The sequence below is a fragment of the Vulpes lagopus genome, chromosome 7, assembly GCF_018345385.1.
Source record: "Vulpes lagopus strain Blue_001 chromosome 7, ASM1834538v1, whole genome shotgun sequence".
NCBI classification, from domain to species: domain Eukaryota; kingdom Metazoa; phylum Chordata; class Mammalia; order Carnivora; family Canidae; genus Vulpes; species Vulpes lagopus.
The window spans coordinates 64,435,970-64,463,182 of record NC_054830.1 but is presented as its reverse complement, the minus strand read 5'-3'; the positions used below and the strand labels follow the sequence as shown (position 1 = coordinate 64,463,182).

Below are 27,213 nucleotides of genomic sequence, written 5' to 3'. Positions count from 1 at the left end.
TGAAATTTTGTATTTTGTCTTCTCTTTTTTCTATTTGTCTCATCTTGTTCATTTTTTCTTTTTCTTGCCTTCTTTGATATTAATTAAGAACTTTAAAAAAATTTCCTTCGTTTGGTTTCTAGCCATACCTCTTTTTCTTTAGCAGTTACTCTCTGGTTTATAATATGCTTGTTTAATGTATTACAATCTACTGTAGATTTAATTAATAACATCACGTATAATGTAAGAACCTTGTAACAGTGCACTCCCTACTCTCCTGTCCTTTGTGTTATTCTTATCATGTATCTCTGTGTACATAAGTTATAAACCCAACAACTATTCTGTTTGCTTCAAACAATTGTTTGTTAATTAAGAAATGAGTAAATGCCTTTTATATTTTCTGACATATTTACTGCTTCCAGTACCTTCCTTTGCCTTATCTGAATCTGAATTCCATCTATTACCATTTTCTCTTACTCCTTGAAGAACTTCCTTTAACGTTTCTTATATTGTAGGCCTGTGGGTGAAAGATTCTCTTCACTGAAGATGTTTTTATTCCACTTGTTCTTTTGATGGATATTTTCTCTGTATATGAAATGCTAGGTTGAGAAATTTTTCCTCCACACTTTAAAAATGTCATTTTTTTATCTTCTGGTTTATGTTGTTTCTGACGAGAAGTCAGAGATCATTCGGATTGTTACTCTATATTTAATGTGTCTTTTTTGTCTGAGTGATTTTAAATATATCTGTGTTACTGTTTTTTAGCAATTTGATTATGGTTGTATAGTTTTCTTTGTGCTTATCCTGTTTGAGGTTCATTGCGTTTCTTGGTTCAGTGGTTTGTTTTTTTTTTAAGATTTTATTTATTCATGAGAGACATATAGAGAGAGACAGAGACACAGGCAGAGCTAGAAACAGGCTCCCTGTGGGGAGCCCGATGTGGGACTCCATCCCAGGACCCCAGGATCACTCCCTAAGCCAAAGGCAGACATTCAACCACTGAGCCACCCAGGTGTCCCTTTATTTACGTGTTAAACTGGTAATGAAGCTTTATTCAGTTTATGAGCTTAGTTTTCCTTTGAAGCTTTAATTTGGATAGTTTCTAGTATCTTGTCTTTAAGTTGGCAGATCTTTTTCTTTTCTAGTATGCAATCTGTTTTATTAAAAAAATCCATCAAGTGAATTTTTCATTTCAGCTATCCTATTTTTCATCTCTTTAATTTCCATTTGGTTCCTTTTTATAGCATTTCTTTTTTTCATTATGTTCATATTATCCTTTAAATCTTTGAGCATATTTATGAAAGCTGTTTTAAGGTCCTTGTCAGCAGATCCTATCATCTCTGTCATTTCTGTATGTTTCTGTTGATCGGTATTTTCCTTTTGATTATTAGTCATATTTTCCTGCTTCACCTCACAGGTAGTTTTTTATTCCATGCTGCACATTTTGATGTTTTGTTGAGCATCTGGATTTTGTTATCTTCCTTTGAAAAGTGTTGAATTTTGTTAGAGCAGGCAGTTAATTTACTTACAAATCAGCTTCATACTTCAGAGGCTTGTCTTTAAACCTTTAGGGCAGGTCTAAAGCCGTTCTTATTCTAGGGTTAGAGTAATCCTTCTAAGGCCTTGCCTTTCTGGGTCTAAACTAAATGCTTGAGGTGTTTAATAAGGTCTGTCTTCTCTGGCAGATGGGAACTCAGACATCTCCTAATCTTGTAAGACTTCTGAATCCTTGCTTAGCTCACAGTCCCTGGTAGCAGTTACCTGCCGGACTTTACAGAGGCTCCTTCTGAACAAATCAGATTGACAGCCAGGCAAAGACTTTGAGGGGTCCCTCTGACTACTTTTGGAGTTGTTTCCCCCCCCCTAAAATTCCTTCCTCTTTGTGATTCTGCCCTGCTAATTCCAGCCACCACAGCAGCCCTGAACTTTGACCATTGTCTCCTCCATTCAGCCAGACTGCTGTGCCTTCTTTGGGTCTCACCCCTGGGCCATGATCCAGATAGTCTCCAGGCAGAGACCAGAGTGATCTCACATTGGGTCTTCTTTGTGAATCACAGCGGCCTACTGTTCAAAGTCTGAAAACTGTTGTTCTGTGTGTTTTATCCAGCTTTACAGTTGAATCTGGAGAAGGGCTGATTCCCCCACCAGATATTCAATGATGGCCAGAAGTATAATTCCCCAGTTCTCTTCCTAAGATGAAAATCCACGAGGAGGCATTCCCAAATTAGACTCCCCTGGTGCCACAGCTCCTGTGCGTTCCCACCTCCAGCCTTTGGGCACGCTATTCCCATTGCCCGAAGGAGTCTTCATCCTCCTCTGCATGGTGAGGGCTTCAGGGAAACCCCCTGGTGTCTCTATGCTCTCAGCTGTGTGGTTGCTTTCCTTGAATCCTTATGTTCTCTGAATTGTTTTGCTCCTGTTGAATTTTCAGCTTTACAGAAGGGAGAGACCCCAGTGCTCTCTTATTTTTAAATATCTCTTGGATGGAAACATCTCCTCTGTGTTATTAGGGCAGTCAGCCGGTCTGTCTGAAACTCTTTCTTCTTTTCCCAGTGAGAGCTTGGATAGGAATTCCAGCCTGATAACATTCCACATGAGAAGGTCAACAGGTGGAGAAGCCATTGAGTGAAAGGAGTTAGGAGTCTGGAAAGTTCATCCTGCCCAGTCCCTACCTGCTCTGTGACCCCGGAGAGGCTCCTATACCTCTCTAAGCTCTGACTACATGTCTGCCTTAGGTATACCTCCGGGGCTCATCGAAGGGTGACACATGAGATGGCTTCAAACGTCCCCTCTCGGGCATCCCATCTTTGATGAGCTCTGTTTAAGTGGTCCTGAGTTTTGTTCTTCTGGCCATTAATGCACTGATGCTCTGATTCCACAACATCTATGGAGCACTTGCTTTGTGTCGGGGAATGTGCCAGGTCCTGAGTGTGTGGTTGGCCTAACTGGCAGAGGCTGCCCTCGTAGTGTTCAGGCTAATGGGGAAAGAGACCCCAGTCTGAAGATCACACCATGTGTCATTATGGGTAGTGATCAGTTCTTGGGAGGGAAGAGGAGAGGGGAGGGAAAGATAAACGACCAGGTGAGATGTCGGGGAGTTAACAGAGGAAGTGATGCTTCAGTGGAGGAATGTTGGACCAGTACTAGTTACCCAGGCAAAAAGGAGGGAAGATCATTCCAGCAGAAGAAATACCATGTACAGAGCCCCCAGCTTGGAAGAGACAGGGCATTACGGAATGGGAAAGGCAGGAATTGAGCAGGTGCCTGAGGATTTCTTGTACCGTGTGCTTCGTGCGTGTTCCTGAACTCCCTGCCACAGCGAAGGAGGGGCTTTCACAAATGCCTGGATTTTGACATCAGGAACAGTAGACCCTGGAACGAGCTGATCCGGACAGTGTCCTAGAAACCATCCTTCAGGGTAGAGTCTGGGGCTTAAGAAAGCAAACCACATGCTCAGAGTATTGCTCAGAGATTCTCTGTCCCTTATGCCCAGGTTCCCGGGATGTGGGGGTTGATGCCACATGGCCTTGTGCAGCGGCCCCCTTAGGTAGCTGGCAAGCTCGAGCTCTTGTCTCATCCGGACACGGACTTTCCATGTGGCTCTAACCTTACTGATCGTTCTATGCCTCGGTTTTCTTATCTGTAGAAAGAACCAGACATAGCCGCTTACATGTGAAAAGCTGTGTACCATTCAGGGTGCTTGCTGTGCTCTTGTGTGTTCTGGGTTCCCACAGAATCCCCTTGAGGCTGGTCGCAGAGGTGGGTGTCCTACTTTGATGGGTGGATAGGACAAAAGGGGCGGGGGGGGCGTAGTAACTAAGGTCAAGAGAGAGGAGGTAAGGAGGCAAGACCACAGAGACCAAAGGTAAAAGACCTGGCACCCAGGGGTGGCTTCACCTCACTCCACACTTGGTCCCCAAACTGTGCTTCAGGGAGGTAGTGGGGGAACCCTGAGATAGAAACCCGGACAAGTGCCACCGAGTTGGATGTGTAGGTGGTACCGTGGCTGAAAACACTTGGATATTGGGAGACAGACCGCCCTTTTGATTGGACTTCAGGGACCTCCAAAGTTCTTGGCTCCAAACAGGAGAGGGGGCAGGGACGGAACATACAGAAGTGTTCTTCCCCACCAGACCTCTCCAGTTTCTGAGGAAGAAAGCCAGAATCCAGAGAACAGGAGTGGAGACAGTGAGGGACACCTGTATCCTCTGTGGACTGCTGCGCTGGGGGCTCCTCCTGGGGCTGGGGGTGGGGCGCGGGCTGGCTCATGGCGGCTGTGACCCGAGTGTCCCCAAGCTCCTGGCATCTGACCTCCACTGTGAATGGGGGGGGGTGACCCTCCCTGGGGACAGGGGGGCAGCCGAGTCCTCTGAGTGCGTCTCCGTGTCTCAGGCTGGTGAAGCGAGCGCTGAAGAGCCCCGCTTCCTGCTTCTCTGGGCCTGGGCTTCCTCATTGGTGCCCCAAATGGCCAGAGGTGGAGGATCAGGAGGTGCCTTTTTATTTCTTGGCTCTGCAAGCCATGGGTGGGTGTCTGATGCCCAGGATGGACGCTGTCCTGGGACCAGAGGTATAAGGAGGCCCCTCTTCCTCCCCCAGAGCCAGGGGAGCAGCGGCAGCGTCCTGGACCCTGGGTGACGTGGGTGCCCTCGAGACGGTACCAGTTCCTGAGATCCATGAGCCCCCAGGCAGCACCGAAGGGGCCCCTTCCCACGTGGCCTAGTCCCGTTCTCGCCTTGGGGGGGAGTTGCAGTTGAGCCAGAAGACTGCTGTCCCCTCCTGTTCTGTGTTGAACGTGGGAGTGCAGCCAGGTTCAGGGCTGGGCCACCAGGGGAGTTGAGGGGCTTGGGTGTGAAGGAGGCGGACTGCTGGCTGCCCGGGACCGCCAGAGGTGGAGACCACCTGGGTGTCAGCCCCCAGTGACTCCGGCTTCTGCAGAGGACTCGGGAGGGAGAAAGGTGACCTATCAGCTCCCCGGGAGCCACAGAGCCCCCTCCCCTAAAACCCCAGGGCAACATTGAGCCCCTTGCTTCCCCCCACCGCCACCAATGAACTCCAGCATGTCCTTGCCTGTCTGCTGTCATTAATTATGAGCCAGCAGCCAACATGCCTTGGAAGGAAAAGAGGCTTCAAAGCCAATGTTCTAGAAAATGCTCTTGGGCCTGGGTTGACTGATTCAGGTGCCCAAGCACAGGTCATAGGCTGTGTTCTCAGACACTGGGAGCCTGGGCTGGTCAAGGGTGATAGGTGACCCTCCCAGTGAGCTGATCAGTGGCCTCTGGGAAACTCTGAGCCTTAGTTGACAATCAGGCTTCGCTCGAGGAGAAGCTGGGGAAGGTTCTAGAATGCTGGACTTTCTTAGGCTCTGAGTGGGAGCAAGAGAGCCTCTGTGTTCTGTGGACCACGAAGAGGTTTTGACCTTTGAGCATAGGGTTCTGTGGCCCAAGAGACCACTTGCTTGGCCGGCTCCGAGGGCCCACGGGGACTGAGAGCGTGACCCTCTCAGGTACCGCCCCCGGGTGGGAGCCACCGGACGATCCAGACACAGGCTCTGAGTGTTCACATCCGGAGGTCTCCCCGTCTCCACGCTTCGTGGCAGCGAAGACCCAGACGAACCAGTCGGGGAAAAAAGCTCCGGCCTCCGTGGTCCGATGCGCCACCCTCTTACACCGCACCCCTCCAGCCACCCAAACCCAGACGTTCCGCACTCCAAACTCGGGATCTCCGGCAAGCAAGGCAACCGCAGGTACCGATGGCCTATGTTACCTTCACACTTCCTCCACTCCCTGCCCCGCTCGCACCTGCCACAGCTGTGCCTGGGGTTACTGTTCCCTTGCAAGAGCGAGTGGAGGTCCTGTAGCTATCTGGGACAAATCTGGGTCCCAGCCATGCCCCTGGCTGGCTCTCACCGTGGCGAGCCACCTGACCTCTCTGAGCCTAGCTTTTCGTACCCTGAATCAGAGGGTTTGTATGGGATGGTTTGCAGACTTTTTTTTTTTTTTTAAGCAGGAGAATATTTTTTTCCCAAGTCATGGAGTTAAAAATTTTTTAAATTAACTGCCAATATTTGAGCATCAGATTTTGTATAAGACGTTTGATGTCTTGCTGATGTTGAAAATCAGACCTGGCAGTGCTGGGCCCACTTTCCTGGAGGGCAGCAGTTGGCCTGGGGCTGAGCCACCGTGGCCCCCTCGACTAGAGCCCATACTGCCCAGTATTCCCTGGTCCTCACCACTCCCTCCTGCCTCCCCAACACAGTGGCTACGTGGCAGGTGTCATTTCTCATTGTGATCACGCTGTTGTCTGTCTTGCATCCTGCCCCATTCATTTATTTACATCACCTGCCTGGACCTTCTTGGCATGAGTTTGCATGCCCCGTCCTTCTGAAAAACCCAGTCTAAAAACTCACTTCTAGGACGAGCTTCTCCCCACGAAGCTGAAGCCCTGTTCTTTTAGCCTCCCCCTCCCTGGTACTACCTGTGATGCCCCTCCGTGGGCCCTAGCCCAGCGGGAAACCAGTGGATGCCAGCTCCAGTGTGTTCTGAGTCCGTGCAGAAAGGGGCTGGGGCTCCAGGAGGTGAACAGGCAGGGAAAGGTACACAGCAGCTGATAAGACACACTGGATGCCGAGTAGCAGCTGTCGGGAATCCCGATTCATATCTGGGTGGACCGAGCCTCGGGCTGCCTGCCGGGACGTGCGGGGTGAGGGAAGAGTGATGATCTTGTCCTTCTGGGATTGTGGGCTTTTCAGTGCCCTCAAGAGGCCCAAAGCCATCAGATAAACACACAAGTGATCAAACTGAGAACTTCGTTAAGTGAACTGGTGGATTGGAACCAACCACATGGCCAAGAGATTGGTTTTGTTTGCCTTTGCTCTGTGGTTCAGGAGGCTAATTTTAGGCAAAGATTTGGTTCTTAAAAAATGTTTGAAGATAGATTTATCGTGGTTAGGTCTTCCAAGAGAGGAGTAAGTAGCCAGTCCACCATGAAGGTAATGGATTTTCAGGTACTGCGCTGAGAAAAGCCAAGAGCTGTTGTCATTTTATGACATTTTCATGAACTAGTTAGAAACAGACTGGTCATCGTGGGCTCAACTGAAGAATGGGATCCGGGCTTTCAAATCTTGCTTTTACCCTTGATCTTGTGGCTGGGAGTCTGTACATGGATAGTTTGTGCAGAAAACAACCTGCAAGGGCCGTGTGGTGTGTGGCAGCTCTCGGGCCTCAGCACCTCAGAGTTCCACATCCAGCAAGCTGTGGGGGTCACAGGGCAGAGGGCATAGGAGGTGAGCAGGCCCCTGTGCGGCAGAGCCGGGAGTTGATCCTGCCCCCGTCCCTCTAGCAGGCCGTGCCCCGCGAGAACGAGCACCTGGGTGGACATGGCACTTCTGGGGCAGCCGGGGTGCCGGTGCAGGGGTAGCTGTTCAGATTTGCATTGTCGGCTGAGCCGCAGGGGACTACGCATGGGAGTCTGTGACCTCTGTTGGGCGCATTCTACCTCTGTGTTGGGTAGGCCGCGTGGAACTCCTCCGCAGCTGGGTAAGCATCGAATGAATGCACGGGGATTAATGAAGATGGAGAAAGGAATCCCTTCCCTAGCCCAGGCCTTTTTATAGAGACTGCATCGGCCCCGGGAGTGAACTCCTTATTGTGCCATCCGAGAGGTTAGGCGTACACCCAGCCCTGGAACTGGGCACGCTCAGTCTTTTCACCTGTAGAATGGGAATGACAGTGTGGATCTCATAGCGCTGCCGGGAGGATGGTGGGAGACCACAGGTGTAAGACGTGAGGCCCATGCCTGGTGCACAGGTGCTCAGTGAATGAGGGCACCCACTCCCCCTGCCAGACAGAGAATTGAGGGGCTTTCTTTGCCGATTTACAGATGGTCCCTTGAGGTAGGCCCACATGGAGGTGTCAGCCCAGGCATTTTACAGACACAATTTGGAGAGCGGGTCTTCCTTGCGATGTTACCAACAGCCTCTGCATCAGGAGGCATCGGGTGGGGGGTGGTGTCGGAGCCCGGGCACGGAGCAGGGCCTGGAGGAGCCACCGCCTGTGGCTTCTTTTCCTGTTGCCCCATCATCGTTCAGAACCCTGGCCCCCACGGTCTGAGCACTTGGCCTTCTGACGTAGGGGGTTGCTGAGCGACAGTGGCATTTCCCAAAGTGGGTTCTGGGGAATCACCATTTTTGAGGCATCCTAAAGAATATGGTGTTTTTAAAATGGGCTTTGGTGGCTAACTATATTTAGGAAGCCTGGGTCAAACAGAGCTAAACGGGTCTCCTTCCGGTTGAGCTTCTCAGAGCCTTTGATATCGCTGTGCGGGTTGTTTCCCTGTAAAAGGGACCGGGTCGGCTGCGCACCCCAACTTGACTTGCTCCCAGAAGCCTTCATCTCCGGGAGCATCCAGTGACCCCACTGTGCCCAGAGCAACTGGGAAGAGCAGAGCTCCCTTCAAGCTGAGTCTTCTGTCTCCAGACCTTCTGTGGGTGGGAGTGGGGGTAAACTGCTCTGTGTCCTCTTGGCCGGACCCCATCTCTCACTCTGGCTTTCCAGACAGCGCCAGGAGGGGCTGTCACTCTGGCCAGAAATCACTTAAGGAACCGGCCCCTTCCCCTGGATGAACCCTGAGCAGAACTCCTCTGGCCTTTGGGCTCCCAGGCTGTGGGCCTGCCCTGGTGCTCTCGGTCGCACTGTCGCCTCTCCCAGGATGCCCTCCCTGCCACCCAGGGACCAGTAGGCTTGTGGAGCTGGGATCAGCTATCTGGCCCTCCTGCTCTGCCAGAGTCACCACCAGGAGACAGCCTGTCATCCTCCCTGCTCCATGGTGGAGTCTGTAGCAGCAGATTTCTGGCAGAGGGAGTAGTGGGTGGCAGGTCCAAATGACTTAGTATCCCAAATGTGGCTCCTTAGGACCAAAGATAGGAGACCCAGGCCTGTCTGCCATCAGCCGATGCTGGGCACTGGGTGGGGGGGATCTCCTGGGGCTCTGATGAGGCATCAGGCAACTCAGGTGAGCCCAAGGAGCTGGGGGTCTGGTTTAGGGCCCCGGAGCCCCTCACCGTGCAGGTTCCTCAGCAGAAAGCCCTCGGACTGGGGGCAGTTCCGGGGTACCCTGGCCTCAGAGCCCCCCGCAGCATGCCCTTCCGCTCGGACTGCGTAGTGCTAACCAATCACTGGTGTTTCTCGCTCTCTCCCGTCCCCACCCAGCAGAAAGCGCTTTCAGTCGGAGAGTAGAAGGCAAAGCACAAAACCACTTTGAAGAGACGAATAGTAGTTCCCAAAACTCCAGCGGTAAGTGTGCCCCGTGCCGACCGTCCTGTGCTGTGGCCTCCGCCCACTCCTCCCCGGGGTGGCAGCAGGCGGCCCCGGCTGGGCTCCTCGTGGGGCCCGATGCTGTTCCCGGGGGGACACGGCGGGCAGGGAATCAGCAGGGGGCCAGGGCCAGAAATGGGAAGGGTGTTTCCTCCCAGGAACCTGCCCCGGGCCTCAGCGGCATCTGGGGACTGCTGTTCTTGGTCTCTTCCCATGGAGAGAGGAACTCGCCCTCCCCGTACCCTCGGCATTGACTCAGAAGGCCCGGGAGGAGTCCGAGAGCTAGCGCTGTTTTTGGAGTAAACGCTATAGCCAATTCCTTTCCAGGGGAGGCAAAGGGGGTGCAGCAGAGAGAACTGTAGCCCCAGAGCCGGAGGCCCTGAGTTCTGGCCCACTTTGGACCAGAGGCCGTCCACAAGTACGCTTGCAGCACCACCTGCCCGGGGAGCTCCGGCCGCGGTTCCCGGTGGGCGTTTGGCGCCCCCTGGCGGCTGCCCTAGAGTCCCTTAAAGCAGAGCCGCCAAAGGACACCCTCCCCCCAGGGATCCTTGGCTGGCCTAGCAGGACCCGGGGTGCCTGTCCGGAAAAGGCCCGGCAGGCGGGTCCGCAGTGACACCCAGGGCAAGCTGGGAAGACAGTTCTGAATCCTGGGCTCCGTGAGGGTCGGGAGCCTACCCTCTCGCACGGCTGCAGTTCAACGCGCCGGGTCAGGTGCTGGCCACCGCCTAGGCACAGGCAGGTGTCCGTCCTGAAGCAGCCAGGGGCGCAGACTTGAACGCGGAGGCTTCGGCCCAGTACGCGGAGCTCCAGCTTGGACCTCTAGCCGAAGGACGAGCTGGTAACCCGGGCCGGCCTCGTCCTTTCCTCCGCCGCAAAGTGGGAGTCACGCACCCATCCCCGTGGTGGTGGACGGTCGGCAGGTGCCCTGTGGAGCTTACGCACTCCCGTGGCAGGGTGTTGTGGTGGTGGTGGCGGTCTGAAGTGAACCAAGTGCTATGTGGAGCCCCGAGGAGAACCGAGCGAGGTGTGCCGCTGGGCGGGGGGGCGGCGCTGAGAATGTCAGTGTAACCCCCAAAACCATAGAGAGCTTACTGGCTTTTCCAGGCTGCTCACCGTATTGGGAAATGTAATCCCATCTCCAAGAGGTGGCCCTAAAAGTGAGGGAGTGCCTTGGCCAAGGCCATACAGGAAGAAGTAGGGCCAGGACTGGGGCCACCATCTCCCGGGAGCCTTCCCTCAGCCTCCAGGCTGTACCCCTTGCCTCTCCGTCCTCCAGAGCTGCTACTCGAATCGGGGAGGACAGTGTGAAGTGCTGCTGCCAGCAGCCACCATTTATTGAGCGCTTACTACGTGCCTGGCCTGTGTTCAGAGCTGTATGTGTCTTACCTGTTTTCATCCTTACCACAGCCCCGGGATATGGGGGTTGGGGGGGCGTCAGTGTTACTGTGTTATCCGCATTTTCTGGATGAGGAAACTGAGGCCCAGGAGAGGTCAATCATAGCCCCCGGGCCCCAGCCTGTAAGAGACGGGGCCAGGACTCCGGGCCTAGTCCCTCTGGCCCTCCCCTGCCGTCTACTGCCTTTGAGGCTCACCTGACAACATCAGGAAGCAAGGGGAATCCCCCAAAGCACAGCACCCCCCACACACACAGCTGCTCTGGTGACCGTGCCGGGACCTAGAAGCAGCTCCCAGCTCCCTGTCCTGAGCGGCATCCACACCCAGACATTTATTTCCCCATTAGAGCTCTGTGGGCTCACTTTCTGAGATTTGAGGGTGTCCTAGAGGCGTGGCCCGGGCTGACCTTGCCCTGCCCGGTACCACAGCACCAGCCCAGAACGTGAGCCTGGCTCTCAGATCCAACGAGAGCCCCGACAGCTTACTGCTTCCTAAGACAGAAGTCATAACAGTCATCTCAGAGCACCAGGACGGGAAGAGACTTAGCTAAACTGTTTCTCTTTTGCAGAAACTGCAAGTCCCCTGATTTCCAATCCTTTCCCTCTCCTACAGAGTAAGTGACGGTCCCTCGGGGGGCTGGAGAGGGCAAGGCAGGGCAGAAAGTGAACCCAGCGGCCACAGGCTCAGGACCTCCAGGGCACCTGCCCCTGGGCCACCCCGAGGCAGACCTGGCAGCCAGCGGAGGCAGGAGGAGGGCCCAGCCCCGGGCGGGAGGGGGAGTCTGGACAGGGGACAAGGCGGAGCCCTGACCACGGGCCACCTGCCTTCTCCACCCCAGCCCTGGCAGGAACCCAGGCCTTCCCGTTGCTACTCGCAGGGGGGCAGCCTCAGGACGCCTCCTCCAAGCCCATCTCCGCCTCCCTGTGTGTCCCTTTGTCACCCCTCTTCCTCCCACATTCCCCCGTGCCGGGCACTGACCTGAGTGCCGGGGACACGAGGTGGAAGCTGAGGGTCCACCTGCGCACGAGGCCCCCTTCCTGCCTGTGCTGTCGTCCTTCCATCCCGCCCGCCCCGGCCCCGCCTTCCCTGTCCTCGCCTGTCCTGTGTCCTCTCGCCCTGCGCTGCCTCTCTCCACTTCCCACCTTCTCTCTTGCGTACTTCCCGCACCCTTTACTGCCCTCTGTGCCCTTACCTTGTTATTGTTTCATCCGTACATCCATTTGTTCACTGGGCAGAGGATGGGCTGTGGTGGGACGTGGTCTCTGCCCCCTTGGGGCACTTGGTCCGTTAGTGTCACCCCCTCCCCTGTCCCCAGAACGGTGCCGGGCACACAGTAAGCACTCAATAAAGGTCTGCTTGATTGAATTAGGCCCTCTCTGGTTCTGCAGGCAAGTCTTCCTCTCCCCATGGCTCCTCCCTCCCCCAAGCCTCTCCCTCACCAGTCAGTGACAGGGGCAGACAGGCTGGGCCAGAGCCCCAAGCGCAGAGCCCCAGTGTGTGTCTGGGTTCCCGGATCCAGGGCTTCCAGGGCCATTCTGCCCCTAACACAGCTGCCTCATTTCTCCCCCTTCCACCCCAGAACCCTACACCTGCGGCGCCTGTGGGATCCAGTTCCAGTTCTACAACAACCTGCTGGAGCATATGCAGTCCCATGCAGGTAAGGGGACCAGCCGCCGGCCCCGCCCCCAGCCCCAGGCCCCACCCAGCCCTGGTGCCGTCCTGGCCCCACCTCTAGCCTCGCCCTAGGTGCTGCCCTTTGCCCCGCCCTCAGCCCTGCCCCAGGTGCTGCCCCTAGGCCCCTCTCAGCCTAGGTGCCACCCTGGGTGCCGCCAGCCCCGCCCTAGGTGCCGCCCCAGCCCCAGCCCCACCCTGGGTGCTGCCCTAGCCCCAGCCCTGCCCCCAGCCCTGTCCTGGGTGCTGACCCCAGCCACGCTCTGGGTGCTGCCCTAGCCCTGCTCTCAGCCCCGCCCTCAGCGCCGCCCTGGGTACCACCCTAGTCCAGCCCTTGGCACCGCCCTGGGTGCCACCCTGGCCCCGCCCCAGAGCCTCCACCCTCCTCCTCAGGAAGGGGTCACAGGACCTGGGACCTGCCCTCAGGGAGCACTGGGGCCCCCCCGGGGGGTGGGGCGGGGGGTGCAGCACAGGCCTGGCTGGAGCACAGTTAGGGCCCGGGCTGCAGAAGGCTCCAGAAGGCTGTGGCCCTGGCACTGAGCCCTGCACCTGACGGGCACCCAGCGGGAAGGACCGCTGCCCGGGAGGAGGAGGGTGAGGCCTGCCATCCCCGGGAGCAGGGGCGGGAGCTGGGAGCAGGAGGGCAGCCTGGGCGGGGCTGGGGGCGGTGCCAGGGTGCCCATCTCCGAGCTGAGGCACACTCGCCCTGACGCTGTTGGTCCCCACGCCGGGCCCAGGCCCCACCTGGCATCGGGGTCTAGGTCGGAGGCAGGCCTGGCGCTGGCACCTCGGACCAGTCCTGGGCGCCGTGGGGGAGTCAGGCCAGCGCTGGCCACTTGCTGTCTAGGTGACCTTGTTACCCGCCCTCCTGGCGCCTCCCAAGCTTGTGGCGTTAGCGCCCTTCTCTGAACCGTCCTGCCTTCAAAGCCGTGCCTCCCGTTCTTGGGTTTTTTTCACAGTAGCACCCCGCTTCTGCTCCAGTTTCCGCTGTGGTCAGGCAGGTGCTCTGTGCTGTAACAGATAAACCCCAGATTCTCGGTAGCTTGACGTAATCGCTTCTCCGGTACATCTCAGCCCGATGCAGGTGGCCTGGTTGGGTGGCCTTGGACACGGTCATTCGGGGACCACAGCTGTGTCATCCCCATGGCCCCTCAGAGCCTCCCTCTGTCTCGCACCAGGCGGCGGGGAGAGAGAAACACACTTCCTCCTTTTACCCCCTTTGGATCCCAAGCGACACATGTCATAGGTGTTCCAGTCCCAGGGGCGGGGAGCACACCTGTCCAGGGACAGCCTGACACTCTGCAAAGAGAAACGGGAACCTGGGGAAGGCAACCAGCTGTCCTGGCCACCCCCCTCCCCCCAGATCCCCCCGTGGGACAGGAACGGTGGTGGCTGCTGTGCCTGGGATGGTGACCATTGTGCCCCCTTAGGTCTGGCCAGGCCTACGCTGAGTAGCGCAGGACTAGTCTCAGGCTGCGGACTGTTCTGTTAGTGCGACCTCTCTGCGTCCAGCGTGTCCGTGCACTTGTTCAGCACGTACTCGGGGGCGCGCCGTCCCCCGTGCTCTCTGGTGGGGGAGCTGGTATTTATTTCTAAAGGACTCGTGAGAATCTGAGCAGAGCCAGAGTGGCAGCCAGGACACGGAGCGCCAAGCTCTGGGATGCCTCCAGGCCGTGGCCCGGGCAGGACACAGGCCCCCCTGCTTCTCCATCTCAAATCCCGGATGTCCGCTGCCCTCCTGCACGTCCTCACGTGCCTCCCACCTCCTGCTCGCCTTTGCCATCACCCGTTCCCTCGCCACCGAAGGCCTCGAAGGCCAGCTGAAGGCGTCCAGACGTGACGCTCCGGGAACCGGAGACCGCACACCTCTTGGACCCCAGACTCCCAGAGTCCGGCACCTGCCTGTCCCAACCCAGACCCTCCACCTGCCGCTCCGCCCCCCTCCAGCGGCTCCTGGAAGCTGAGGCTAATTAAGGAAGAGTCAGTCTGGGGGCCTGTGCCTCCCCACCCCTCAGGCAGTTGGGTGGAGGCCATTAAAATGCAAATCAAGGCTGTGCCTGTGGTGGCCCCGTGGCTCCCAAGCAACCCCGACTTGTTTTCTAGGGAGAGCTTTGGGCTGCTTTGTTCTGGTCCACTGCGGGCAGAGAATGCCTCGCTGGCAATCCGGTGCAAAGCCAGCCTGAATCCCCGCCAGGCTGAGTCGGGATTAAAGGATTGACTCCATAGAGAAAAATTAGGCGTCATGATCTGTGCAGTTCACAGCGTCGCTGATAAGGGGGATCAGCCTCGAATAACACCAATCTCATTAAGAGGCTGCTGAATGGCACAGGGTAATTCCCCCTAATAAACTTCTTTTCTGGCCTGTAGGAAAATTTGTCTGGCCCCTGGTGACAGCTCCCGAGTCTGTTTTGGCAGTAATAATACCGCAGATCGCTAACATTTAGTGAGCAATTACTACAGGTCAGACGAGGCTGTGTCATTAGATCTGCTCAACGAGCCGACGGTCTCATCCCCATCTTAGAGATGATGAAACTGAGGCTCACGGATCAGAATCACGGGCCCAGAGGTGCACGGCGCAGCTTGTACACGGCATCTAACGTCGTGTGTGCCAGACCTTCCCTCGGAGCTGCTTCACCTCTCTGGGGCTTCAAGCTTTTCATCTGCGAAGTGGGCCAATCCGCGCTCCCACAGGCTGGGTGAGGGTCCTGGAGACGACACGTGTCAGATGTTGAGGGTCGTGGTACGTTCTCAGATACTGAACGACCACAGGTGCCTCTTCTCCCTGTCCTCTGCCAGGAACAGCAGCTTTCTCCTTCCTGCCCTGGTCCCTCCCCGGGAGATGGCCTGGACTCTGGCTTTGCATCTGGCCCTTTGCAGACGGGGCCGTGCGTGTGCCTCTATGGTTCTTAGGGGAAAGGCGCACTGAGTGAACTTTATTTTCGGCTCGAGCTATAAATCAAGCCTTTTCACAGGGCATTTACCGAGGACGTCACCTGTGGCAGGACCAGTATCGGTGGGATACGGAGGGGGGGAAAAAAGGTGTTTGAATCAACTGCTCCTAGACCTTGGTCTCCACCGCCTGGTTGAGTCCTCTCCATTCTGGGTCCTGCGGAAAAGCAAGAGGTTGAGGGACTCCCCTGCAGCTTTCTAATGGGCTTCTTTTCGTTCATTTTTTTATTTTACTTTATTTTTTTTTTTAAGATTTTATTTCTTGATTCATGAGAGACATAAAGAGGCAGAGAGACACAGGCAGAGGGAGAAGCAGGCTCCATGCAGGGAGCCCGATGTGGGACTCGACCCCGGGTCTCCAGGATCACGCCCTGAGCCGAAGGCAGGCGCCAAAAGCACCAAGCCACCCAGGTGTCCGTTTTCATTCATTTAAAAATTGGATTTATGAAGGGAGGATGTGACATACGTGGAACTCACCAATTTGAAGAATGCGGTTTGATCATTTTGACAACCTGTGGTCATCTAATCACATCTCGATCAAGATGGGTATCATTAGCATCCGCCCCAGAAGTTCTCTTCTACCTCTCTGTAGCCAGGCCCCTCCCCGACCCCAGCCCTGACAGTCACTCTCTGCTGCTTCTTGCTGTAGTTTTGCTCTTACTGGAATTTTATAGAAATTGAATTACATGGTATTAAGTTTTTTGTGTCTGGCTTCTCTCAGGTAGCATACTTTTGGATTAACCTGTGTTCTGTGTTCCCGGTAACTCCTTTTTATTTCTGAGGAGGACATCCCCTGTTCGGGTATGCCATGACTTGTTTCTCCATGTCACCAGTGGATGGGCATTTATCTCCAGTTTGAGGCTATCAGGAACAAACCTGCTGTGAACGTCCAAGTACACGTTTTTTTGTGTGGACCGTGTTTTTCACTCTGTTGGGTGCACACCTGCGAGTGGAAATTCTGGGTTACACGATAACTCGTGTTGAATTGGGAATTGCCAGATTATTTCCACCAGGAGCTTGTACCACTTTTCCTTCCCCACAAACAGTGTGTGAGGGGTCTGATTTCTCCACGTCCGTCCAAGATACTTGCTATCATTTGACTTTTTGTTACAGCCATTCTCGTGTGCGCAAAGTGGTATTTATTTCATGATGGTTTTCATTTGCATATTCCTGATGACTAATGACATTGAACATCTTGTCTTATGCTTATTGGCCACTTGAATATCTTCCTTGGAGAAATGTCTGTTCAGATCCTTTGGCCATTTTTTAATTTATTTTTTTCTTTTTGTTGTTGAATTGTAAGTGTTCTTTACATGTTCTAGATACATGATTTGCAGATATTTTCTACCATATTATAAGTTGTCTTTTTTGGTGTTTTCTTGATGCTGGCCTTTGAATCACAGAAGTTTTAAATTTTGAAGAAATCCATTGTTTTTTCTTTTATCGTGCGCTATGGGTGTCCTTTTTTGTTTATTTGTTTGTTTGCTATTGGTGTCTTATCTGAGAAACCAGAGTTTTAGCTTTTACGTTTATGAATATATTTCATTTTGAGTTAATTTTTGTATGAGGTATCAAGGAAGGGGTCCTGCTTTATTCTTGTGTATGTGCATATCCAGTTGTCCCACCATCATTTTTTTAAAAGACTACCCTTTCCCCCATTAAATTGTCTTGGCACCCTTATCAAAATTCAGTTGTTTTTAAGTGTGAGGGTTTATTTCTGAAATCTCAATTCTGTTCCATTAATCTGTATGTCTTCCTGTCCTACCACACTGTCTTGATTAGTATGTAGCTTTGCAGTAGTTTTAAAATCAGGAAGCGTGAGCCCTTCAACTTTGTTCTTTTTCAAGATCATCTTGGCTACTTTGCATCTCTTGCATTTCCACATGAATTTTAGGCTCAGCTTGTCATTTTCTCTTGAAAAGCCAGCAGGGATTTTAATGGGATTGTGTTGAATCTAAAATAATTTGGGGAGTATTGCTGTTTTGACAATATTAAATCTTCCAGTCTATGAACACAGATTGTCTTTCCATTTATTAAGGTCGTTTTAGAGTTCTTTCAACCATGTTTTTAGTTTTCAGTGTACAAATCTTGCTCTTTTGTAAATTTATTCCTATTTTATTATTTTGGATGCTATTATAAAATGGAATTATTTTCTTAATTTAATTTTTGGGGTGTTCCTTTGCTGGTATAAAGAAATAAAATTGATTTCTTCTTCATTATGTGTTGATCTTGTTTCCTGCAACCTTGCTGAACTTCCTTATCACTTCTGATAGTTTTTTTTGTGTATGGATTTCATAAGATTATTTATGTACACATCCATGTTATCTGCAAGTAGAGATCATTTTACTTTTCCTATTCCAATCTGGATGCTTTTTAAAATTATTATTTTTTCCTCCTTGCCCTGGCTAGACTCACTAATGCACATTGAATAAAAAAGATGAGAATGAATATTCTATTTTTTTTTTTTTGAGAATGGATATTCTTGCCTTGTTCCTGATCTTAGGGGAAAAGCTTTTAGTGTTTACCATTAAGTGTGATTTTAGCAGTGGGTTTTTCATAGATGCCCTTTGTCTGGTTGAAAAAGTTCTCTTCAATTCCTGGTTTGCTGATTGTTTTTATCATGAAAAGGTATTAGATTTTGTCAAATGCCTTTTCTGCATCTATTGAGACGATCATGTGGTTTTGTTTTTTGTTCAGTTAACATGCATCTTTGTACGTTGAACCAACTTTGTATTCCTGGAGTAACTCCCACTGTTACAGCTGGATTTGGTCTGCTGTTTTATTGAAGATGTTTGTACCTGTAGTCCTAAGAGATAGTGGCCTGTGATTTCTTTTCTTGTCATTTCTTTGTCTGATTTGATTATCAGAATAATATTTGCCTTGTGAAAAAAATTGTGAAATGTTCCCTCCTCTTCTGTTTTCTGAGAAGAATTTGTGAAGAGTTCCTTTAACATGATTAGAATTCACCAGTGAAGCTGTCGGAATCTGGACTTTGCTTTTCTTTCTTTTTGTGGGAAGTATTTTGATTATTAATTCAATCTTCCATAGGTCTGTTCAGATTTTCTATTTCTCAAATTGGTTTTTGGTAGTTAATGTTTTTCTAAGAATTTGTTTATTTTATCCAAGTCATGTGATTTGTTGGAATACTGTTGTTCATAGTATTTCCTTAAAATCTGTTTAGTTTCTATCAAGTCAGCCGACTTAAGTTTTTTTTTTAGATTTCCTTTTTCAAATCCAAGAAGTTTCTTTTTCTACCTGGTTAGGTAAGAGTTTATGTCATGAATGGCTATTGAGTTTTGTCACATTTTAAAAAAAGATTTACTTATTTTGAGAGAGAGAGAGAGTGCGTGTACACCTGGGGCGGGGTAGGGGGCAGAGGGAGAGAATCTCGAGCAGACTCTCCACAGAGCACAGAATTGATCCCACGGCCCTGAGATCATGACCCGAGCCGAAATGGAGTTGGACACCTAACAGACTGAGCCACCCAGGCACCCCTGAATTTTGTCACGTTTTAATGTGTACTTATATCTATAGAAATCATTTTTCTTCTCATTTTCTCTTAGTATAGGGAATTGTACTGATTGGATTTATTTTTTTAACCTCAGCTTAACATTTCTGGGGTAAATTCCACCTAGTGATGATAATCTTTTAATATATCGCTGTATTTAGTTTGCTAATATTTGGTTAAGGGTGTTTATGTGTATGTTTATGAGGGATATTGGTTCGTAGTTTCTTCTCCTGCAGTGTTTTTCTCTAGTTTTGGATCAGAGTAATGCCAGCCTCATAAAATGAATTGAGAGATGCTCTTCCCTCTCCATTTTCTGGAATAATGTGTGTAGAATTTATATTACTTCTTTCTTAAATATTTGGTCAGATTCTCCAGTGAACCCAAATGGTATTTTTCTTTGTGACTGGTTATTTAACTATGAACTGAATTTCTGTAATAGATACAGGATTATTTCAGGTTATCTATTTCTTCTGGAATGGACTTTTCATATTTTGTATCTTTTAGGTTATTTGTTTGCCTCACTTAAGGGGTTGAATCATTTCAGTCTTTCTAATATCTGTAGCATATATAGTAATATCTCCTTCCATCATTCCTGATACTAATAATTTGTGTCCTTTTTCTTTTGAAAATATTTTTGCCTCAAGGTTTATCCTTTTTTCTTCATTTTTACAAGGAACCAGCTTTTAGTTTCATTATTTTTCTCTATTGTATTTATTTTCTGTTTTAGTCTTTTTTGCTTTTAGCTGTGTGATTTCTTTTCTGCTTACTTCAGACTCCATTTACTTTTCCTTTTTAGATCTCTCTCAGGGTGGAAGCTTATAGTACTGATTTTAAACCTTTATTCTTTTCTAATGTGATTTTTTAAAAATTTATTTATTGATTCATGAGAAAAACAGAGAGAGAGAGAGGCAAAGAGAGAAGCAGCCTCCTCGCAGTGAGCCCAGTGTGGGACTCGATCCCAGGACCCGGGATCACACTCTGAGCTGAAGGCAGATGCTCAACCACTGAGCCACCCAGGAGTCCCTCTAATGTAATTATTTAATGCTATAAATATGCCCTGCTTTAGATGGATCCCATAAACTCTGAAAGGTTATATTTTAATGTTAAGTTCAAACCATTTTCTAATTTCCCTTATGATACTTTTTTTATCTGTGTGTTATAGAAGTGTGATGTTTATTATGCATATAGTTGCAATTTTTCCAAAGACCTATTTGTTACTCATTTCTAATTTTTTTTTTTCATTTCTAATTTTTAATTCAGTTACAGTCAGAGACCGTTTATGTGATTTCACTATATTTCTTCCTACCTCCTTTTTCTGGGAACCCAATTATATGTATATTAGGCTGCTTGATCTTGTCTACTCTCTGTTCATTTATGTACAGTCCTTTTCCTTCATTTGTAACTAACAATTACTCAGGGAAGAGAGTTGAAATCCCCAGTTACAATTGTGGGTTTGTCTACTTCTTGTTTCAGTGTTTGCTTCATGTGGAGATATATATATATATATATATATATATATATATATATATAAAATTTATATTTATATTTAGGATTATTATGTTATTCTTGGTATTTTGACCCTGTTGTCATGGTGTAGGGTCTCTTATTACCCCTGGTAATATTACTTGTCCTGAGGTGTGGTTTTTTATTCTGTAAACTATCACAAACATCCCTAGCTTTCTTCTCTACTATTTGTATAGTATACCTTTACTTAGCCTTTTACCTTGTCTTCATATTTAAATAGATTCCTTATAGATAACCTATGGTAGAGTCGTACCTTTTTATTATTAAGTATGATAATCTCTAACTTTTCTTTGGAATGTAGAGACCGTTTATATTTAATGTAAATTTAATATTATCGAGTTTAAATCTACCATCTTGCTATTTGTCAGACTCAGAAGAGTCAGTTGAGCTTTTTGAATCTGGGCTTATATTTTTAATCCAGTTTGGGAAAACTGGCCATTTCTTCAGATATTTTTTTCTGCCTTTTCCTGGGACTCAAAATTATATGTATATGAAACTGTCTGATAGTCTCCATGCTCTGTTCCCCATCTTCAGCCTTTTATCCTTTCTGTTTTTCATGTTAGGTAGTTCTCTTGCTCTTTCTCCACTGATTTTTTTTCTTCTGTGGCACCTGATCTTTTGTCACATATGGGGTGTTTTTTCCCTGGACAATTTATTTTTATATCTACGAGTTCCATTTGAGTTGGTTAGTTTCAGCTTTGGGTTTTTCACATCTTGCAGTTCTCTCCTGATGGTATGCATGTTTCCCTTCATGACTTTGAGCACATTTATGGTATTTATAACCACTGCTGTAAGCTCCTTACTGGATAATTCCATCATCTCTGTCCTTTGTGGCTCTATTTCTATTGGGTGGTTTTTTTCCAGGTTGATAGGTCATATTTTCTTACTATTTTGAATGCCTGATAACTTTTACTGTATAATCAACATTGCAAATTTTTATATCATTAGGTGCTAGACTTTGAAAAAGGATTGGACTTTGTTCTGGTTTACAGTTTAGTTACATAGGGCCCCCTCGATACTTTAAAGACTTATTTTTAAAATGTATTATAGCAGAGAGGGGCTCCTGGGTGTCTCAATTGTTTAAGTGTCTGCCCTCAGCTCAGGCCATGATCCAGGGGTCCTTGGATTGGTCTCCTTTGGGGTCCCTACTGAGTGGGGAGTCTGTTTCTCCCTCTCCCTCTGCCCCTCCCTCCCCACTCAGTTCTCTCTCTCCCTTCCTCCATCTCTTTTTTTCTAATAAGTATATAAAATCTTTTTTAAAATGTACTAGGACAGGTCTAGTGCAGCCCTTAATCTATGGTGAATTTTGCCCCATAGTGAGGCCACCCTACCCAATTCCTTATGCATTGTGGTGTCTCCCTCTGGTTGAGGGAATGCAAATTATTTCCTCCCCACCCCCACTTCCTGCTTTCTAGTGATTCTTTACCCAGCCTTGCAGAACTTGACTCTGCACTTGGGCAGGTGAGTAAGTATTCAGCAGACTTCAGGGAACCCTACTAAAGGTCTCCAGAGCTCTTTCTTCAGGTAGCCCCCTCCTCTTTGGTGCTTTATCTGTAAATTCGAGCTCCCTTTGACCTCCCTAGGTTCCTGCCTCTTCAAATCAGTAAGACCACTGGGCTCTGTTCCAGCTCCCTGTCCCTATGCTGCAGCTTGGAAACTGCTTTCAGGCAAGCTGGACCAATCGTATTACTTAGCACATTTGTTCCTCTTTTTCTGGGGTCATGCTTCTGGGTTACCTGTCCGAAAGCAGTGGTATCATGATTGACAGTTGTTTGCAACTGGATGAAGAGCAATACCCATGGCAGGTTATGCTTCATGGATGGAAGTGAAAGTCCCCTCTTCCTCTATCTTTGATGCGTAGGTTGGTTTGTTCCTGGACTTGCAAGTCTAAAATACAAATATAAACAATATGTATAAAATTATGATGAGATCTTTTCCTTATGCATTTTCTTTTGTTATCACAGTCTGTGCAACCACCTTTCCTAGTGATTGTAATATGTTCCTTCAAGTGAATGTCCTAGAGTTTCTGTTGTTGTTGTTTGGGGGGTGTCCTTGGTTTTCTTTTTGTTTTTTCTTGGAGTTTCTTAATTAGCCTTGCAGGGCTGAACATGTACGTATTGGGGAAAACTCTTCTCTTGGTATGAAAGTTGTGGCCTTGGCCTCCAAGGCCTGATGCCTCTAATGGAGAAGGATGGAAGATATCTGGCTACCCCACACAGGTGTCATGGACCTATTCATATCCTTGGATTTGTGATTCTACCTATAAGATGATGTTGCAGGGAAATAAACCCACAACAACAGAAGCACAGAGAAATGATATTAGAATATTAGGCAAGTAGGTTCATAGCAGAACAGTAATATTGGAAACAGCCCAGAAACTCAGCACTTGGTGTGTGGTTCAGCAACCTGTGGCAAATTGTACAACAGAAGCCCATGTGGTCACTTGTGATGACAAGCATGTTACTCAGACCATGTCTACTCAGAAATGATTCTATAAAAATGGCAAGGAGTAGCCATGAAGGGAGGAGAATAGGCATGTGCTATTTTATCATCTCTCTCTCTCTCTCTCTCTCTGAGAGAGAGAGAGAGAGTGCAGGCTGGGGGCGGGGAAGGGCAGAGGGAGAGAGAGAATCTAAAGCAGACTCCATGCCAGCACAGAGCCAGACACGGGGCTCAATCCCATGACCCTGAGATCATGACCTGAGCCAAAATAAGAGTTGGATGCTCAACCAGCTGAGCCACCCAGGCGCCGGGCATGTAGCATTCATTTATGAAACAGTCACACATGCACAAGTAAACAAAAATTAGGAAAATGCATGGAACAGGCATTAGGAGTCAGGGGACCCGGGATCTCTGTCTCAGCCTTGCCTTTGGTTTTTTTGTGTGATCCAGGGCAAATCACCTGTATCTGGGCTTCAGTTTCCACATCTGACACCTAGGGCTCTGGTTTTGCCTTTTTCCTTTAAATTTTTTAGTAAATAAACTGAAAAGATAAACACACTTAAGAGAAATGAGAGAATGTGAGGTCCCTTAGGCCACTCGCTAACTGATCCCCCTTGCCCATTTCTGAGCTGGAACATGTGGTTGTGTGTGGGTGTGGGGCTCCCCAGGTAGACTCCAGGGCAGTGGTTCCCCCCCCCCCCCCCCGAGTGCTTACTGTGCACCTGGCCCTGCGCTCCAGCCTTTCCTTGCATTTTCTCTGGTCGGTCCTTCTGGCACGTGTGTCACATCCGTGTGCTCATCTGCATTTTCTCAAGTGACACCGTGGGGGCTTTGCAAGCATAATATGGCTTCCCGAGCAGGAGCCAGGATTTGGACCCAGGCCTGAGTCCTAGAGGCCTTGTTTGGACTTCACCCGCCATGCTGTAGTTCTTGTTTTGTTTGTTGGCGGGCCTCTTGCGCAACAGGGTCCCACGCTGTCCCCTTTGTATCCGCAGCGGACAACGAGAACAACATCGCCTCCAACCAGTCCCGATCACCACCTGCTGTCGTAGAAGAGAAGTGGAAACCCCAGGCCCAGAGGAACAGCGCCAACAACAGTAGGTCTCTCCCAGGCCAGGGCCCAGGGTCTCACAGAGGTCTGCCCCCTGCTCCTCTAGCCCCGGCTCCAGTCGCTCCCTTCTGCCCTCCCCCACCCCCAATCCCACCGCCTGTGCCTCTCATGGTGATACAAGACCACATGCGAAGCTCTTATATACCTAAGACCTCATCCGTGGGAATTGTGACCTCACTGGACGGGCAGAAGGAAGCCCAGGGAGAGGAGGTGATCTTTTTGTGGTCAGAGAGCCCATATTTAGTGATGGTCAGAAGTGGAACCCACTCTCCACAATTTCTCTTGGGTGTTCTTTCTTAAGATGCTGTGGGCTCATTTATTTTATTCACTAGAGAATCCTTTATTAGAGGCAGGCAGTTCCCATGTTGAGAAAGAAGTTGGACCAGTTGGCTTCTAAAGTCTAGGTGCCTGATACACGCAGCAAGTGTGTTGCATACGTACCCTTATGTTCTAGTCCCATGCTCATGGCAGGCATTGCTAGTCAACACTAGAGTGTTACTCCATGAGAGTCACGTGTTAAAGACCACCAGCACCACCAGTTTGTGTGCAAGATGAAACCTCCCCATAAATCCTAATGCCAGATGCTTAGAGTAGTAGGCTGCTGCCAGACAAAGGAACCTCAGATGCCAGGTTTTTCTTTCTAAGGTTTTATTTGACAGAAAGATAAGGAACAAGAGAGCACAAGGGGGGGAGCTGCAGGGAACCCCATGTGGGGCTCGAACCCAGGACCCTGGGATCATGACCTGAACCGAAGGCAGATGCTTAACCAACTGAGCCACCCAGGCACCCCCGGTGCTGGGTTTAATCACATCTCTCTCTGTGTCCCCTGCCAGCCATGAGCAGCGGTTTAACACCCAACAGCATGATCCCGGAGAAGGAGCGGCAAAATATCGCAGAGCGGCTGCTGAGAGTCATGTGCGCTGACCTGGGTGCGCTGAGCGTGGTGAGTGGGAAGGAGTTCCTGAAACTGGCCCAGACGCTGGTGGACAGTGGCGCCCGCTACGGGGCCTTCTCGGTCACGGAGATCCTGGGCAACTTCAACACACTGGCGCTAAAGCACCTGCCACGCATGTACAACCAGGTGAAGGTGAAGGTGACGTGCGCCCTGGGCAGCAACGCCTGCCTGGGCATTGGGGTCACCTGCCACTCGCAGAGCGTCGGCCCCGACTCGTGCTACATCCTCACGGCCTACCAAGCCGAGGGCAACCACATCAAGAGCTACGTGCTGGGCGTGAAGGGCGCGGACATTCGCGACAGCGGCGACCTGGTGCACCACTGGGTGCAGAACGTGTTGTCGGAGTTCGTGATGTCGGAGATCAGGACGGTGTACGTGACGGACTGCCGGGTGAGCGCGTCTGCCTTCTCCAAGGCCGGCATGTGCCTTCGCTGCTCAGCCTGTGCCTTGAACTCGGTGGTGCAGAGCGTGCTGAGCAAGCGGACGCTGCAGGCCCGCAGCATGCACGAGGTCATCGAGCTGCTCAACGTGTGCGAGGACCTGGCGGGCTCCACGGGCCTGGCAAAGGAGACCTTCGGGTCGCTGGAGGAGACCTCGCCGCCGCCCTGCTGGAACTCGGTCACGGACTCGCTGCTGCTGGTGCATGAGCGCTACGAGCAGATCTGCGAGTTCTACAGCCGCGCCAAGAAGATGAACCTCATCCAGAGCCTCAACAAGCATCTGCTCAGCAACCTGGCGGCCATCCTGACGCCCGTAAAGCAGGCGGTCATCGAGCTGAGCAACGAGAGCCAGCCCACCCTGCAGCTGGTGCTGCCCACCTACGTCAGGCTGGAGAAGCTGTTCACGGCCAAGGCCAACGACGCGGGCACTGTCAGCAAGCTGTGCCACCTCTTCCTGGAGGCCCTCAAGGAGAACTTCAAGGTGCACCCGGCGCACAAGGTGGCCATGATCCTGGACCCGCAGCAGAAGCTGCGGCCCGTCCCGCCCTACCAGCACGAGGAGATCATCGGCAAGGTGTGTGAGCTCATCAACGAGGTGAAGGAGTCCTGGACCGAGGAGGCCGACTTCGAGCCCACGGCCAAGAAGCCCCGCTCCGCCACGGGCGAGAACCCCGCAGCTCAGGAAGACGATCGGCTCGGGAAAAACGAAGTGTACGATTACCTGCAGGAGCCCCTCTTCCAGGCCACCCCTGATCTCTTCCAGTACTGGTCGTGCGTTACCCAGAAGCACACGAAACTCGCCAAGCTGGCCTTCTGGCTGCTTGCGGTTCCGGCCGTGGGGGCCAGGAGCGGGTGTGTAAATATGTGTGAGCAAGCCCTTCTGATCAAGAGGAGGCGACTGCTCAGTCCAGAAGATATGAATAAACTCATGTTTCTGAAATCCAACATGCTTTAAGACTTCAGAACACTAAGAAGAGAAAAGAAGAGAAAAAAGAAGGAAGAGAAACGTTAGAAAAAAAAACCCACAAACACACACACACACAACACTGTCGCAAACAAAGAAAAGGAATTTAAGTTCTAAACACTGTGGACCTCATTATAAACGCCCCCCTGGAAACTTAAGTGCTTTTTCAGTGTGTGCGTGCATGTGTGTGTGTGCACGCCCGCCCGCCCGTGTGCGGATGCGTCCGAGCACGCGTGCCGTGGGTGTGCGGTGTGGGGCGCGGGGGCCCTGTGCTCACCTGTGGGGCCGCCGCAGCCTCACGCAGCCATGCACACACACACACTCACGCAACCCTGGTGCGTGCACACACGCCTGCCCGTGGGCACATGTGCATTAAGCCAGGTGTGTCAGGAAAGCTGAGTGGGAAAGAGGGAAGACGCTTCACCTCCTTTTCTCAGTGAGGGGGCTCGAAAGACTCCGTTTTCAGGTGTGCAGATTGGTAGGAAGCTGATGTTGTAAAACATTCAGGCAGCTGAGATCTGAAGTGACTTGACGCTCTCTGTCCTTGACCCCGTGCACCCCCCACCCCTCCCCGCCCCTCCCCGCCCCCGCACCCCCTCCTGCACCCACCCCGCCCCGGCTGCTCTGCCATGGATTCTCCAAACTGCATCAGATGGACAGTTTCTGCACTGGACTTAGTTCTCGTTCACCTTCAGGGCATTGAGCTGTTGCCTTCGAGACACCCACGGGTGTTCCCGGGGCAGCCGCCTTAGAAACACACCTATCTATCTCCCCAAATCAGGAAAGGAGACTTTAAGAATATAAAGCTGACTTTTTGCTTTTTAATATAAGATAGGAAAAAAAAGACATTTTTTAAAGAAGTATAGAGACCGTCTCCACTCCTTAATAATGTTTTTTTCCTAACGTTTTAGCAGTTTTTACCTTTTTTTTTTTTTTTCTTTCCAGATTTGATTTTAGACTCTGC

General features: G+C 50.7%; 1 protein-coding gene across 22 annotated transcripts in view; it reads left to right on the top strand.

Annotated features, from left to right (window-relative positions):
• ZNF618 (zinc finger protein 618) overlaps positions 1–26,359 on the top strand; it is a 181,487-nt gene extending 155,128 nt beyond the window's left edge. For 9 of the 22 annotated variants that reach the window (XM_041762714.1, XM_041762715.1, XM_041762716.1 and 6 more), the window contains 6 exons: positions 5,483–5,722; positions 9,186–9,269; positions 11,254–11,298; positions 12,265–12,342; positions 23,775–23,876; positions 24,724–26,359. In XM_041762714.1, coding sequence (XP_041618648.1) covers positions 5,483–5,722; positions 9,186–9,269; positions 11,254–11,298; positions 12,265–12,342; positions 23,775–23,876; positions 24,724–26,240 — 2,066 coding nt within the window. In that variant the 3' untranslated portion in view covers positions 26,241–26,359. The remainder of the gene's footprint in view (positions 1–5,482; positions 5,723–9,185; positions 9,270–11,253; positions 11,299–12,264; positions 12,343–23,774; positions 23,877–24,723) is intronic. The other 13 variants (XM_041762725.1, XM_041762717.1, XM_041762707.1 and 10 more) reach the window with 7 other exon arrangements.
• Positions 26,360–27,213: the final 854 nt, after the last annotated feature.